We start from the raw sequence: 16,761 nt of genomic DNA on the forward strand, positions 1-16,761 counted from the left end.
AGTTGAGTGATTGACAGCTGATATGACACGCCTCCGTTGATTTACTCACCATTTGGGCTAATATTTGTCCACCCCAGAGCCTATAGAAGGGCCTGCTCCGCCCTCAGGCCCGTGAGATCACTGGCTTTTGACCAATGACAGCACCTGCTTGTTTGTGCTACATGGGCTTGTTTTTGTGAAATATTAACAATGGTGGGTGGATACATTTGAAATATTTTGTTATGATTTAGGCTACTTTATAATCTGTTTTCTGAACGGACGTGGGAGAAAACTATTCTCCCATGTATGTCTGTGGAGGGGAGAAAAATGAACTTTAGTTTTTTTCAACCAAGGTTTATGTTTTAGGTTGTGATTAGAGAAAGTAAAATATGAGTGTTAATTTCTTTTCATGTGCTGCTTGCTTTTGTTTTAGGGATTTTAGCTGTTTTTCACAGGGGGGCGGGGGCATTCGAGCATGAGGCTACAACATTTTATACCGATTTTCTTTTTAAATTTTACTATTTACTATAGTCCTACTAGACCCCAAGAAATTACATATGGCCGCAAAAGATCACGGGATCTACTGAATGTGTCAAACTGACATATTGAGCCTATATGACACAGTGTGGCTTCCCCCCAGTAGGCCTCCTTCATATTCAGTAGATCCTGTGATCTGTTGTGGCCAGATGTAATTTTTTGGGGTCTAGTAGGACTATAGAAAATAATAAAAATAAATTGCTATACAATTTTGCTTGAATGCCCCCGCCCCTCTGTGAAAAACAGTCATATTTTACTTTCTCTATCAACATTCTAAAACATGAACCTTTGTTGAAAAAAACTAAAGTTGTCCTTAATTTAAGATATTTATTCAAATAGGAAAAGGAAAGACAACACAATTGTATACGTGTTTGAAATCCTTGTTTTTTGGGGTCAGACAGCCAGACACGGCTTGAACCAAGAAAGATATTGTGGATTTCATTTAGTTTTAAGTTAAGAAACATGATCGCTGGTTTAATCAAATTGGAAGAGTCTCGAGCTCTCATTGTGGGGGAAAGTTAGCGCTAGTCAACGTGACTGTGTGTGCGTACGCGTGTTTGTTTTGATTTGTGTCGGTCCCAAGGCGCGCGCACGTGCTTGTGTGTGCTTGAGTGTGCTTGCGTGTTTATTTCATTTCTGCCGGTGCGTGTCACTGCTGCGTGTGCGTGTGTGATTGCGTCCGTGACGCGTTTGTTTTGCACATGCATGTGTGTGTGTGTGTGTGTGTGTGTGTGTGTGTGTGTGTGTGTGTGTGTGAAAGAGAGAGGGAGAGGCTGTGTGTGTGCGCGTGCGTGTAATAATCAAACCTTTTAATTAATTGTCTGGTTTGGGTTTGCTTATTTTGTTTTATAAAGTGCATTCTATTCTTGTGTGATCCTCAACACAGGATTTGATAAATCCAGACTCAAATTATTAGTATTGCCGCCACCACCACCAATAGTCATGATCGTAAGAGCAGCTATTTGTACATTTGACGTTCTCGGGAGCAGTGGGACCTCTGTTACTTGTGTTGTTTTGTAGAGCATTTCCTATAACAAAGTAGGCTATAGATAGGCCTGCCCTACACAGTAGTGTCTTTGCTGTACATTGGTATCTGGAATGTGATGCTGTTGCTGCATGGTGAACTATATAATGTGACCGGTTCTGACTGAGGCTAAAGTTACCGATTTATTTTTGTAATTTTCGTTTTGTCATGTCATGTCAGGGAATCATAGCTTCATATTGACATATTGGTTGTTCAGTTTGACCCACCGGTTTTGAAGATATGGCTTATACAGTTATAGAGTGATGTCTTGCAGAGAAACGGCGAGTTGAGAAAACGGGCGTGAAAGGTTCACTTCTGTGGTCTCTAACATTACACCTAGCTACGTGTTTAAACATTTATGTCATATTTACATGTCGATTTCAGCTCTGACATTTATTTCAGACATGCTCTAGTATGTGAAGAGTCTGCCTGTGCTATTAACTCAACACTTTTGCAATTAACTTTGTGCTATTAACTCAACACTTTTGGATTACATTCTTTTTACAGAATCTCCTCCAGAACAGTTAGTCTTTCCGCCATGACTGTCTCTGTATCAAAAAGAGTCACGGCTACTATAATTGCTTTGAAACGGTTTCCAAACAAGTGCAACACCAACATCTGAGACTCGTCCCAGTTAAAACCGGTTTTAATAATGACACACACTGCAGTCCCTGACCGCCTATACAAACAAGGACGCTGCTATGCAAATGTGAGTATACGGTACAGAGCGGTGACTACTGTAAAGTTTACAGTAGTAAACACGCCGTTGGTGCAGAAAGTGCAGTGCACACGCTCACATGTGTGTTTGTGTGTGTGTGTGTGTGTGTGTGTGTGTGGTGTGTGTGTGGGCGACTGTGGCTCAGGAGTGACGGCAGCAGGTCGTCCAATGTATACCGCGGTTCGAATCCCGGCTCCTCCTGTCACACATGTTAAAGTGTCCTTGCGGGCAAGACGCTGAACCCCACATTGCCTCGCACGGTATAGCTCGCCACCATTGGTGTGTGAATGTGGGGAAGTGAGGAAGCTGGCGTCGACTGTTCGCCGGCTTCACCTCCCAATGTATGAATGAATGGACCATTGTAAAGCGCTGTGAGTACTTAGACGAGGCTATACATAGTGTGATTCATTATAACGGAGCATTTTACAGACCCTCTGGGGGACATCGGTGGTTAATGAGCAGCTCGGCTCTGATGTGTTTCTCAGAGAAAGACGGCGTGGTGACAGAGAGGAGAGACGGAAGGCCATAGTCCCTAGAGGCCGTGCACGTTATCCAGTTTCACTTTACATACCAGCTCATATTACAGTAAACACACACACATGCACACGCGCGCACACACGCACGCACACGGACAGTCGGACACGCACGCACGCACACACACGGCACGCACACACACACACAGAGAGAGAGAGAGAGGTTTGTATTACTATACTTCAGAGGATTTTTTTTCGATTTCATGAATGCCATTTTTCACGACGAAAAAATTGCAGATCTACAATCTCACAGTGCGTTGCAGCACCACGCGTTGTGAGCTTACAGATGCTTATAGATCGGCTTATCTCAATTAAATTTGTGTTTAACTCAGTCTCCAACCCCTAAATCTAACCTCTAAATGTCTGATCCTAAGAATAAAAAAACATTTCTTTCAGGATAATATTTCCTCACAATATTAACATATTCTCTACTATGCTTCTTGGGACATTTGGTCCTCACAAGTATAGTAATACACACACACACACACACACACACACACATCCCTGTCATCGTTTGTAACGCCGATGTGACACGGACCCAAAGAGACAGAGATCTCAGTGAGATTAAACATGGAGGACACCATTGCTTAAACGTTTGGCGTCCTTACACCCAAACCACACCAAAGGGTTGAGACGGGACGGAGCGGTTTTTAAGGTCAACCACACCTTAATGCAACTCATTGAGTCGCAATGAGTTGCATTGGTGTGGTTGACCTTAAAACGGTCCCTACCGGTGTGATTTGGGCTCCTAGGAAAAGACACTGGGCTTTTCTTTGCCAGCAGCTTGACAACATTTACACGTACCTCTAGTCAGTGGCGGCCTTATATATGTTTCAATCATTTCAATTGAAATGGGCCTCGAGTCCCCAGGGGCCTCCCCCCAAAAAAAGAAATAGTAGTAGTAGTATAGTGTGTTGTTTGGTTGTAATTGTTCCCACTTCCCAGTGTGTGCATCATAGACTGTAAAAAATATGGACAAAGCGTTCCCCGGGTCTAACATGGACGTAAAATGAAGCCTGTTATTCCTGCACTGTAAGTCGCCATCTTTGGCCACCATTGGCTGGCTCCGTTTTGGCCCAGCTGGCCATTGGCTGGCCCAGACAACGAGGCGGGACTTCCCCCCTTCTTCTCCGTTGGTTTTTATTTTGACTCGAGTGGGAGGGGAATCCCGATCATAGACTGTAACGGTAGCCACGCCCCTCAGAACATACGCGACTTTATGGTCATTTTTTTAATTAATGGGACCATAATTTTCCAAAAAGAATATTATGACATTAGAAATGAGACTTTAAACTAGTGACTGGAAGCAGAAAGTATTCTTGACCATGTTTATTAAGGTAATACAGTCTAGGTGAAGTTGGGCCCAAATACATGGACTTCTATAGGGCTATGGGTTTTTCTGGGTCCAATGACAGCGCCACAACAGGCCATTATATGAACTACGATTTCCTTAGTGGCTTCACAAAATATCTGTCTGACTGCCCCCCTGGTGTGCACTCACTGCACTAGCAGCGCTGACAGTTGCGATTACTTTATTGTATAGCCTATGCTGCCTTCCAGTTATACCTTAAAGTAAAAAAATGTTTAATCAAGCAAGCTGCTTTTGTGTATTTTCTACTTGGCTGTGTATGCTGTTCATGCTTTGAAGTCCGATAATACACAAAAAAAATATATATATTAATTATTACAATTATGACGTCATGAACGGGGCCTCCCGATCCTTAAGGCCGCCCCTGCCTCTAGTGGCTGCCTCTAGGCTGCCTCTAAGCCAATGGGAGACTTACCCATGAAACCCATAGTCTGAACTCTGCAGCGTGAAGCTGTGTTGTTCATAAAGGAGAGCTCGCTGCAGCTGGTATTCATGACTGAGTCATGCTTGTTTATCAGTCATTCAGATAAAGCTTTGGAGCAGCTTGAGTTGATATGCTGGCCACTGATTTGCATACTGAAGCCTCTCGACAGTTAACCTATTCTGACCTGAGATCAGATTCTAAAAATGTCTTCTACATCCTGACAGTTTTCTGAAAAGTCTATGTCAGTCGTTCTTCGATTTTTCAAAAATACCAGATCTACAAGCTCATAGCGCGCCACCGAGTGGTGCGCTATGAGCTTGTAGATCTGGTATTTTTCAATAGCTAAAGCATAGCATAATGCTAACACCAAAATGGGTTCCCGCCCAAAATGGGTTTTAAGCAAGCAATTTGGTTGCATTGGCTCGGGATCCAATCCCAACCGGACGGATCGAGACGGATCACGTAACTGACGTAAGACGCAAGGGGAGACATTTCTCTCACCTTCCGTTGCTTATGTGTTCTTGCGTCGATTACGTTCGACTCTGCAAGGTACTTTAGCTGGACTGTCGTTAGTCTGTTCCGAGTGACTGCTAATTTTAAAGTTATGCTGAGTACCGAAGTCCTTACGTCACTCGCTCATTTTCTGGGGTCACAGAAGTAATTTCTCGATGGAAAATAATAATCGGGTCATCTTAGAATCGACTCTTATAGGAATTGCGGTCCAAAAACAAACAAACTGTCCCGGCGATATTGTCGGAGAGGTGGCTCTGTATGGTTTACGATGGTCAGTCGCTCATATTTGACACGGTCTGTTTATGGGGATTTTGTTTTGTGTTTTTTATAATTCGGCAGCTGTAACATCATCATTTTCTCATTGATGTTTCGTTATCTATATCAAACCGCCGTGCTCATGTGTTTAATTTTGGAACACGGTTCGCATATGACGTATTAAACACATCTATGGGAATTCAGAGTGTGTGTGTGTGGGGGGGAAGGGGGGTGACCCAGGGAGGATGCGTTAATTACATCAGACATCGGTGCTCAATTCATGCTCCATCGTACGAATGTGTTGAAAGTATGCTCTCTATATTAGCTCACAACGTGTCGCATCCGCGGCGCGGTGTGCGCTATACATGCTATAATACTTCGAGCCGCCATCATCAACATCGCCATCATCTCAGTTCATAGGGCTGTTTAATCTGTGGAATGATCAACCTGTGACCATTAGAGGCTGTACTTAATTTCCATCCTTTAATAAATTCAATCTAAAATAAAACAATAAGGTTACTCGACAATCAAACCTGTGACCATGTGTAGTCTAATAGTCTAGTACTGCACCTGGACAGCGTATCCTGTATTACTTGAAAGCAATACTGCACTTTATGCACAAGTTACCGTATAGTTACAATGTTGTCCTATAAAAACACTGCTAAACCATACACTGTAGATCGCACTTTCACTTTATACCTCGTACCTACTAGGTTTCTTGTATGCATGTTTTTATGCTCTGTCTCATAGTGTAATGTGCTTCAATGCCTGCCTGTGTCATTTGTATGTGTTGTGTGGATGAAAATTTGCATTTTTACATTGCATTTATGTCCATTGATGTATACATTGTCAAAATAAACAAATAAAGTAAAGTATCCTAGTACGATGGAAGTATAAATCGAGCAGCAAGTGGTGTTCACATGCACGGTAATTTGTCATTTACTGGGTTACTGGGTATAATTAGGTTACGGCGCTAATTGTGTTTACTTGCATAGCATTAATTAATGCAATTACAGCAATAGCCTGCAGCTGGGTTTTCATGTTTTATTCAAAGGTTCAATGGTCAGGTTGTGTTGTTCAGGTTGTGTACGGTACACAACATATTTTGGAAAACAACTAGGCCTACTATACAGTATATCGTTGCTGTCGGGAGGAAACCTCCTAACTCCATTTTTGAGGTTTTAGTTAAATTTTTTGGCCTAATTCAGTGCTATTGATCACCCTTTTCGTCTGTGTGTTGTTTAGAAAATATTGAACCAAAAAAAAACGCTTTGGACAAAACCTCTTAACTCCATTGGACCCTCAAAATGTCTGCTAAAGCAGCTAACTACAAATGAAGCTGATGAATGGCTATACTCTCTCCTTATTGGCTGACATTTTGTCACCTAGCTGAACATGTATTTTCGGTTTGTTAAAGAGCTGGAGAGACAGGGAGACTTCCGTTACTGAACAAACACTCTATAGCAATGATTACTATCAAAATATAGTGATTTAACCTTTTAACAAAAAAACATTTAGTCTTAACCAAAAGCTATCACTTACGTTGTGAGCTTCTATACGGGGGGGGGGGGGGGGGGGGGGGGGAGTTAACGATACATTTTAAAGAATTGCATTCATGAAATTGCTGTACTAACATGTTGATATCCTCACCATACAGTTTAGTAATACGTGTGTGTGTGTGTGTGTGTGTGTGTGTGTGTGTGTGTGTGTGTGTGTGTGTGTGTGTGTGTGTGTGTGTGTGTGTGTGTGTGTGTGTGTGTGTGTGTGTGTGCGTGCGACAGCTATAAGAAGACGTCAGAGACGTTGTCCACAGCGGGACAGAAAACGACGGAGGTGTTCAGCACGCTCGGCTGCGCCATCACCAGGAAGTTCGGAGACATGAGGTACGACGTCACGCGACACACACACACACACACACACACACGCATCTTTAACTCTCAACAGCGCAAAATTAAACCAAAGCGTGAAATTAAACCAAATGGACCCGTTTAATGTCACGCTCTCAAGAGTAACATTTTTGTTAAACATCCACATTACATAATTTACAAGAATTCTACACAATTAGAAAATGTAGTAGAATTGTTATTTTTGATCTGCGCATCCTTGAGGCCGGGGAGTTTTAGCCCTTTCACGACGATTCAGCCGGGTCACTTTATTTCCACATTTATGAAATCATGTGTGAGGTCAAAGATAGATTTGGCAGGAAAAAGCCTTGTCGTAAACTAGGCTTTTTGTGTGTCATAGAAAAGGACAGTCCCCAAACAGAATACTCCAAAATACTCTACTGTTTTGTGATGTACTCTATTTTATTTATACTATCAGCAAGAGAGGAACTCGGGGACTGAATGGATGTGGGAACCGGAATTTGTAAATTCTTTCCTCCTCCATATCCCTAGACTCCTTCAAAACCGCTCTCAAAGGCCACTTACGGGCGGCTGCAATTTGAAACTGGCCCCTGTAAAAAAAAAAAAGGTTAACGCCTCCCCCCCACCCTCCCCACCAATTTCTTCGTACTGTAGACTTTATTCCCCTTTTTTGTACTTTCTTAAACTGTATGATGATTTCCTTGTGTGTGTCTTTGTACATCTTTAAATGTTCTGATGAATTGAAAATGGAGGACCCTTATGTAAACAAGACTTTTTTATGATCTTATCCTCATAGCAGTTTTTGTATTGACTTGTGCTTTTGTTTGAACTGTACCCATTCTACATACTGTGAATGCAATTTTCAATCAATCACTCAATATACGCTCGCTGTGTTGCGAAATAAAACTGCTTTCATTCCAAGCTCTTCAGGAATGTGCAAAATGCAGGAGGATAATCACATGAGAGAGAGAGAGAGAGAGAGAGAGAGAGAGAGAGAGAGAGAGAGAGCTACAGATGCTCTTATCAAGCGCAAAATACAAAGTGAATTCAATTGTTATTATCTATGAAGATAAAAGAAAAATCGAAGAAATTCTAATTGGAAAACAAATGTTTAAGATGAAGTGAAAACAGCCGATCTACAAGCTCACAACAAGTCGCAATGTGACGCATTGTGAGCTTGTATAGATCTGCTATTTTCAGGTCTAATTTCTTGTTTGGGTCACAAGCTAAAAGGTTTTGGAACCACTATACCCGTATAAATCAAGCTTAAGCGGCTGAATGCTTAGAGTGCTAAGAAAACAAGAGGATGCTATACAGTATCTAGGATAGCAGACAGACATCATCTACTGTATGGACTTCGCATGTATGTCAGTGGTTCTCAAAGTGGAGTCCGCAGGGCCCCCAGGGGTCCTTGAGTGGGTTCCAGAGGTTCCCTATAGCAAAAATGAGGAAGGAACACACTCTGTTTTACACTTTGGCTATTTTTGAAAAAATAAGAGAAAGATGTAGACAATTCCTTCCTTGGCACAAAATATTTTTAGACCGAACACATAATGAACTTGGAGGTCCTTCACATGAAAATGTTTGAGGACAAGTATGTGAACAAGTACCGTTGTTTCGTCTCTTCCCTATTATGTACAAATTGGGAAATAATTGAATTGCAATTACCTTAATTAAAAGGATGTGTATGCCCTCGTCCCAGGTTATCATTGTGGAAGCAACATAAATAGATCAACCATGTTTATTCCCAGCATTGAAAGGTTATTGTTATTAGAAACATGAGTCTGTATGGATGGTGGTGCCATATTTTCATGACAGCTGATTTAATTTCCTACCATATCAACCCATTCTGGGCGGGAACCCCTTTTGGTGTTTTTAGGATTATGTTATAGCTATTGAAAAATAGTAGATCTACAAGCTCGTAGCACAGTCTGCTATTTTTGAAAAATCGTGAAAGTGTGGCGCAAATCTTTGAATATATATTCTTTCAGAGCGAACGTTTTTAACTCAACTCTTTGCTTCTGAGGGGTGCCCTGGAACAACATATTTTCAGATGGGGGTCGGTGGCCAATTACATATCATTTTTGGGGTCCTTGACATGAAATATTGAGCACCACTGATATAGAAACATGAGGTATTTCAGAAAACTGTCAGGCCTAAATGGGTTAAGTCTCCTCAGGAGACTTGCCTCAGATCTGAACCCATTTCATTTGGCGTTGCGACCGCGTGTCCTCGCTGAATGTCGACCCCAGGCAGGGTTCCAACCCACAACCTTCCGCATGAAAGGCATTATGCTCTAACTGTATGACACCACATCAAAATATAACATTTCCAACTTATTGTCCATAATAGGCTATACATAACAACCTTTATTGTTTTCTTTTTTTAGATGTATTTTCTTTCACATCAGGATGTAAAGATCATTAGACTAGCGAGTAATAACCTCACCAGAATGAATGAACTAGCATTTTTATACTTAATTTTAAAAGAAAAAAAAGCCCTCTCTCTCTCACATGTATGCCAGTGTGCCAATGATCACCCTCCCCTGTGCCAATGTTGGCACCCGTGCCATGCTAGACCATAGACTGAATGAGACATGGGGGAGATTTGTGAGACTTTCTGGAATGGTTTGTTTGGTATGTTCTGAAATATGGGTTGTTGAAAGGAAAGAACACTTTATCTTTCATTTATTCCAGCATGGTTGGTCTAGAGTTACTCTTCCCCCGAAGGTACTGTACTGTGTCCATGCACATACGTGTGTGCGTGCGTGCGGTGTGTGCACCAATGCATGGAAAAAAGTTTGTTTCTGGTGCTGAAGTGTCACTTTATTATAGTTTGCATGTCATTTGAAGTAGCAGTTGATATGTGTAAACATTACTGTATCATCCTGTTGACATGTTGGTTTTGTTTGCAGTGTGTAGAGAGATATTTGAGATAAGGCTCTGAAATTCATATAAAAAACTCATCCTGCATAAAACCTTCTTAGATTTTTAAAGATGGAGTGCTGTGATTGTTGTACTTTTTCTGTTTTGTATGTGTCTATGGAGTTAACATTACTCTAAATGAAAGCCTGGGTATCGAGGCTAACATTACTCTAATAGTCCCCAGGGTGTGGTTATAATATTCAAATATGTCTTCCATGTATACGTTTCTTCCTGAAAGCTGAAAGCCTTTGAGCCAAAAGGCCCAATCGAAATAACACCCTTTTAGTGTCATCATAACCCTAACCCCTCCCCTAACCCCTCCCCATTATCATACAACAACAGTTGTGGGCGAGGCTTAAGTTCGGTTGGGTGGCGCTAAGGTGAACACCAGGCATATTTAATGAACTGGTGGGTGTGGCCACATAAAAACATCATTTTAACACTTTCTGTACACTTTTTTGAAAGAAATCTTCCTCCTAGTATAATCATAATACCTGATGATATATTTTAGGGGCGGGGGGGGGGGGGGGATCACAGCACTCCATCTTTAACATTCTGTGTGGATTAGTCATTGTCAAGTTCAACCATATTACAATGTCTCGTTCAGGAACAGAATCATTTGATTTTTAACTCTGTGTTCGTGAAATCACTCATGAAACTCTGGGTTGATGACATCTCTGAAGTGGTATTTGGTTCTGTTCACGGATTACAGATCCAATTGTCTGTTTTCGAGTTCATTCAGCCGATGAAAGTGACATATCAGACACCACCACGACGTCATTCAGTCTATTCTTTAACACTTTCTATAACTACTAATCCATACACCATGCTGTCTGTTGGCCTGGTACACAGTCAAATCCTCAGGGTTAATTTCAATCTAACACTGTACAAAGGGAAACAGATGGGCAGGTGCATTTGGTTTGACACATTGGTGGTGACCCACCTGAAGATTTGTTGTTAAATTACGCCAGTTAAGTCTATTCCCCATTCCAGGCCAAGTCTATGGACTTCATGTTTAGGGTTAATTATGTTAGATGGTGCCAGCCAGGGCAGTAAAGCCAACGTAAGACGTCATATATTTATTATTTGTGTGATTGTGTGAGTGTGATTATTTTTTTGTATTTCCCTTGTCCAGCTTTTGGTTGTGTGTGAAACAAACATTTAAATTCCCATTGACAATGAATGGACAATTTTACTTAATTGTGTGAACTTTACGTCATGATGATGTACGATGATAAGTCACTTCACATGTGATGTTTTTTTACTAAAGAGCTGGAGAGACAGGGAGACCCCTATTTTTGAACAAACATTCGTAGCAACGGTTATTATTATTATCAGAATATAGAGCATTCACTTTTTTTTTACGATAAACCTTTTTGTTTTTACCACAAAATATCACTTGCAGTGCATGTTGCTTTCACTTTGCTGTCTAGGCCTATACGATCTATTCTATACTGTAAAGTATGCCTGCTTCTTTAAATGTTTCATGTTTTCTACCTTCCCTTCTGCTTTCCAAGGTCCAACTCCATAGGGTAAGAAACACCATTCACATTCCTCTTCCTGTTCAGTGGTTCTCCTTGTGGGGTCCAGGGACCCCTAGGGGTCCTTGGCAGGGTTCTAGGGGCTCTCACGATAAATGCTTGTTAAATACAGTAACTAAGTCACATCACAGTGAATTGCATGTCACACTTTGTATATGTGCACACAACACACATGAGAATATCGGCTGCAGTCCTAAAACCCAAGAAATAAGGTACATCTGGATTCACATTCTGCAACATCAGAAGTATTCCTGACGAACAGCTAAAAGGTTTCCGAGAGACCCCATACCGGAGGTAGAAACAAACACAACATTGTGTTTGCTCATCTCTAAGGTCTCCCATGTACATGAAATGGATCCTTGTATGAAAAATATTTATCAATAAATAATTGATAATATAAAGTTATACACCCCCAAACTAAAAATAACGCCTGGGCCATCTGGGGGGTTGAAGCGTATACAAACTCATGTAGATTCACAATGGAAGCTCTTGAGAGGTTTAAAAGTTGGCAGACTTGAAGCCACGCAGGACATCGTTCTACATTCTAGAAAAAAAACATGGTATAGTTAATTAAAGTTATTTACTTATTAGTTTGAATGCGCGTCGGAATGCTTGGCTTTCTCTTTAATTCATCCCCCCCCTCCCCAAAAAAACCCAAATTCTTTCAAGTCTGTCCAAATTCCTAAATGCAGGAACGTTAGATCAATGGAGCCCTCTCTCTCTCTCTCTCTCTCTCTCTCTCTCTCTCTCTCTCTCTCTCTCTCTCTCCCTCTGATCATGTGACTCCGCTGACTGGCTGGAATGGAATGCTGCAGTCAGCTGATTTGTGAATGAATAAATGCTCTGTACGGCGGCTAAACTATTTAACTACTTAAAACCTTACATCGTGTTTTTTTTTTACTCGCCCTGCTTTGATCATTGTACATTGGTCAATGGTCATACATATACAGCGTAACCTCTCCGCAAAACGGAGAGGTTCTCAAAGTGGGGTCCAGAGGTCCCGGGGGGGTCCTTGAGGGGGTTCCAAGGGGTCCCCAGCAAAATGAGGAACATAATTGTCTTTGCTGGAAACCATATGATCTGTTCACTTGATAGGTTGCGCTCTCTCCCCACTTAGATGAATGTTTTTGAGCAACGCCAAATCTCTCATTTAACCAATAGGGCTAACCTGAAGATAGCAGATCTACAAGCTTTGTGAGGTTGTAGAGCTGCAATCTTTTGGGCAAGCGAAGCCATGTAGCGACAGCATCAGGTTTCACTAGAGAAGAAGCAGCCATGATGCATAGTATAGCTGCTATGCTGTTGTTTGCCATGTGGCCATGTGTGTGTGTGTGTGTGTGTGTGTGTGTGTGTGTGTGTGTGTGTGTGTGTGTGTGTGTGTGTGTGTGTGTGTGTGTGTGTGTGTGTGTGTGTGTGTGTGTGTGTGTGTGTGTGTGTGACCTGTGCTAATCATTAACTCCTCTCTCACTACACACGCTCTCATGGGAACAGATATAATATCCGACACAGCATGAGCATGCCCACCATGAGGTAATGTCTGTTTATTGGACTCGTGTATGTGTCTGTGTGTGTTTGTGTGTCACTGGCCAGTTCCCATTTGTAAAAGAGATGCAGACGCACTATAAAACGCTTATCTAAATGATTATATAATGTGTTAACATGTGTTACATGCAGATGGACAGGCATTGATTGCCATGTAATCTGATTGATTAATCTGCCAAAACTGTGGTGATACTGAGGACAATGCAAAAAATAACACATTTTAAGGTTAAATGTGAACACCAAATACCTCAAATGACACCCCTGATCATATATATATATATATATATATATATATATATATATATATATATATCCGCTGCAGTTCATTGGAGCCATGTGTATGGAGGAAGTGCGGAAGGCACGCTGCCGTCGCTGCCACTCAAGTGACTACTGGCCAATCACAGCGCGTCCTTTCCGGGACTTATATCAATGCAATCCAACTGAGCTTTATTGGCATGAGATTGAGAAAACAAATGTTTACATTGCCTCTGATTGGCCTAGCGAACGTCCCCTTCCGTAATGCACGCGGAAGCTTGGCACACTTCCGCTCATGCTTCCGCAAAAGCTTGCCTTCTCTCGAGATACACCAGAGATACACACGAGGCGTCTACCTTTCTATGTCCATGCCCCTACTGGTGGTGTCATGGTTGATTATGAGAATATAGTACAATCGTTTATTTGGTGCCTGCCTGGCCTCTGGTGGCCATTAATCACATTACCACATGGCTGTCCCCTCTTCTGGGCATATCTCATTATATAGGCTGAAATGTTCAGATCTACAAGCTCACAAGGCATCACATGAGCTTGTGAATCTGCTATGTTAGAATACATTTTGTTGGAAACATTTGTTGAAAAACATGTGTGTCACGTCCACAATATGGACGCCTGGTTGAAAGTGGTTAAGTGTGTCTGTGTGGGTTTTATGAATATTGAAACACTGAAAAGTTAAAAAAGACTAAATAATAACTACGTCGGAGCCATTGGAACACAGGGTTATTTTGTTTTGTTTTTTCATTTCCTGAAAAATAAAGGTTTTGGACCTATAATGATAATAATCATACTTGTCCTGGATGGACAAGGATGGCAAGGCTAACTGAACTCTTATTTCCATTATTCCATTAACGTATTCATTCAATTTATCTCTTTCATCTTTCTGTCTCCTTTTCCACTTTTCATTATTACCACTGTCTCTTACTTCTCTTTCTTGTATAACTTTCTTCCTTTCTTTCTTTCTTTCTTTCTTTCTTTCTTTCTTTCTTTCTTTCTTTCTTTCTTTCTTTCCTTCCAGAAACTCTCCTAGCTTCAAGTCTTTTGAGGAGAAGGTGGAGAGCACCGTCACCAACATAAAGGTACAGTCAGTCATGCATTGTGTGAGAATGAGGCACCCACTATAGCAGAGCAGTTGTTCTCAACGTTTTTAGGCTCCGACCCCCCCAAAAATACATATTTGATAAACACTTGGGAAGTTTGTGTCTGAGACAGATAAATATGATGAAAATAGCAGATCTGCTCCAAATCTTTCTTGTATTATTTTATTGTATTATTTGCCAATGTTTGACCAGTTTAGCCTATATACTGTATAGTATATTTTTCATGATTACTTTTGATCAGTACATTTTATTAGTAAGTCTGCTATTTTTTAGAACAACTGTTCTAAATCCTGAGAGTTTCCTGAAAAACGTATGTTGCTGTAGAGTGCCGAAGTCCTGACGTCACTCGCTCATCCCCTGGTTTGCAGATGTTTTTTCTCTATGGAGAATAACATTGGGTCATCTTAAAATCATCTCATATAAGAATTGTGGTCCAAAAATAAACAAACTGTCTCTGTATTGTTTACAATTAGTTACTGTTTCTAGGGAAAATGTAAGTAATTTGGCAGCAGTAGCGTTTTCTCTCAGTCAGTTGATTCTTCGTATCCATATGAGTGAAACCGCCGGGATGATTTGTTCATTTTTCAAACACAGTTAAATATGAGGTGATCTAAGATCGCCCTATTGGGATTATAATACAAATAAAACACAGTTCTTATATGAGGCGATCTAAGATCGCCCTATGGGGATTATAATACAAATAAAACAGTTCTTATATGAGGCGATCTAAGATCGCCCTATGGGATTATAATACAAATAAAACACTGTTCTTATATGAGGGGATCCTATGGGGGTTCTAATACAAATAAACAAAATACAGAAACCCTGGGAACAGCAGCCTCCGCCGATATTGACGTCAGACTTGGGTGCTCTATACTGTATACAGGAATATATCGCTAAAATGACACTGTTGCGTTGCTGGGTTTAATGGGTTAAATTAATGGGTTTGAAAGTGATATATTTTTGTGAAAATATTGTGTGTGTGTGTGTGTGTGTGTGTGTGTGTGTGTGCGCGTGCGTGTGGTTCGTCCAAGACAAAGGTGGGCGGGACAGGAACAGGGGGCGGAGGCAGTTTCGAGGAGGTCCTCTCCTCTGCAGCACAGGCCAGTGCCCAGGACACGCCCACCAGCACCTTGACGGACAGCTCGGAGAGACCCTGCTAGAAGTCACTGCATGCTGCTGGAGAATTCAAGGCCCCGCCCATGGCCCTGCCCCTCTTCATGTCCATTGGTCACCGTTGCTTGGTTGGACAAAAACAAAATCCTCTCTCCATCCACTATACCATTGCGACCGAAGGTCGCAGTTAACTATGGAATTGTGCATTTCCCGTCGGTGTGTGTGTGTGTGTGTGTGTGTGTGTGTGTGTGTGTGTGTGTGTGTGTGTGTGTGTGTGTGTGTGTGTGTGTGTGTGTGTGTGTGTGTGTGTGTGTGTGTGTGTGTGTGTGTGTTTGTGTTTGTTACACCCCAGGTGAGAGAGTACGTGACATCACGCTCCATCCCTGATTCCAGAGCATGTGACATCACGTGATGTTGATGATCATCAATATTAACTCCATATATGGAGATCCCTGATGTCATCAATATTAACTCCATATATGGAGATCCCTGATGTCATCAATATTGGCCAGCAACTCTACATCTGACCTCAAACCCTTAGATCTCCATATATGGAGCTGACCTGTTCTGACATTCCATTCCAAAGTTATTTGTGCAGATCTGACCCCCCATTCCAAAGCGCCATTGCTCGCCCAGCAGTCTGCTGTCACCCAGGCAGATATGTTGATCTGACCCCCCCCATTCCAAAGCGCCAGCGCTTGTCCAGCAGTCTGCCGTCAATGAGGCGGATGCGTGGACGCGCTTCTCGCCCACAGGCGTCTTACTGGTTATATATTATCATATTTTGTCCGTTTTTGTCCCAAGGAGTGAGTGTTTGTCGAATGCTTGCAATGGATTCAGAAGAAAAAACCCTAGTTTGACACGTCACATGCTACTTCAAGCATAATGACATTTTGAATTGTTGAATTGCCTTATATAGGTTGTTAATGGTACCCCAACTTTCAACCCCTGAATGTACCATGATGATCCACTAAGTATTCACAATGTTTGAGGGGCATGCCCAGCTTTGTGTGTTTGTGTGAATCATAGCGATGGTTTGATTGGCTGATCT

At 41.7% G+C, this 16,761-nt stretch overlaps 1 protein-coding gene across 3 annotated transcripts in view; it reads left to right on the plus strand.

Annotated features, from left to right (window-relative positions):
* The window catches only part of tpd52l1 (tpd52 like 1), a 41,227-nt gene extending 24,844 nt beyond the window's left edge, over window positions 1-16,383 (plus strand). The window contains exons 4-8 of one of the 3 annotated variants that reach the window (XM_083790699.1): window positions 7,134-7,235; window positions 9,914-9,946; window positions 11,659-11,673; window positions 14,513-14,573; window positions 15,629-16,383. In XM_083790699.1, the coding sequence (XP_083646825.1) occupies window positions 7,134-7,235; window positions 9,914-9,946; window positions 11,659-11,673; window positions 14,513-14,573; window positions 15,629-15,757 (340 nt within the window). In that variant the 3' untranslated portion in view covers window positions 15,758-16,383. The remainder of the gene's footprint in view (window positions 1-7,133; window positions 7,236-9,913; window positions 9,947-11,658; window positions 11,674-14,512; window positions 14,574-15,628) is intronic. The other 2 variants (XM_083790700.1, XM_083790701.1) reach the window with 2 other exon arrangements.
* The last annotated feature ends 378 nt before the right edge of the window (window positions 16,384-16,761 follow it).

Source organism: Protomyctophum parallelum (assembly GCF_964188405.1).
Source record: "Protomyctophum parallelum genome assembly, chromosome: 19".
Taxonomy (NCBI): Eukaryota; Metazoa; Chordata; class Actinopteri; order Myctophiformes; family Myctophidae; genus Protomyctophum; species Protomyctophum parallelum.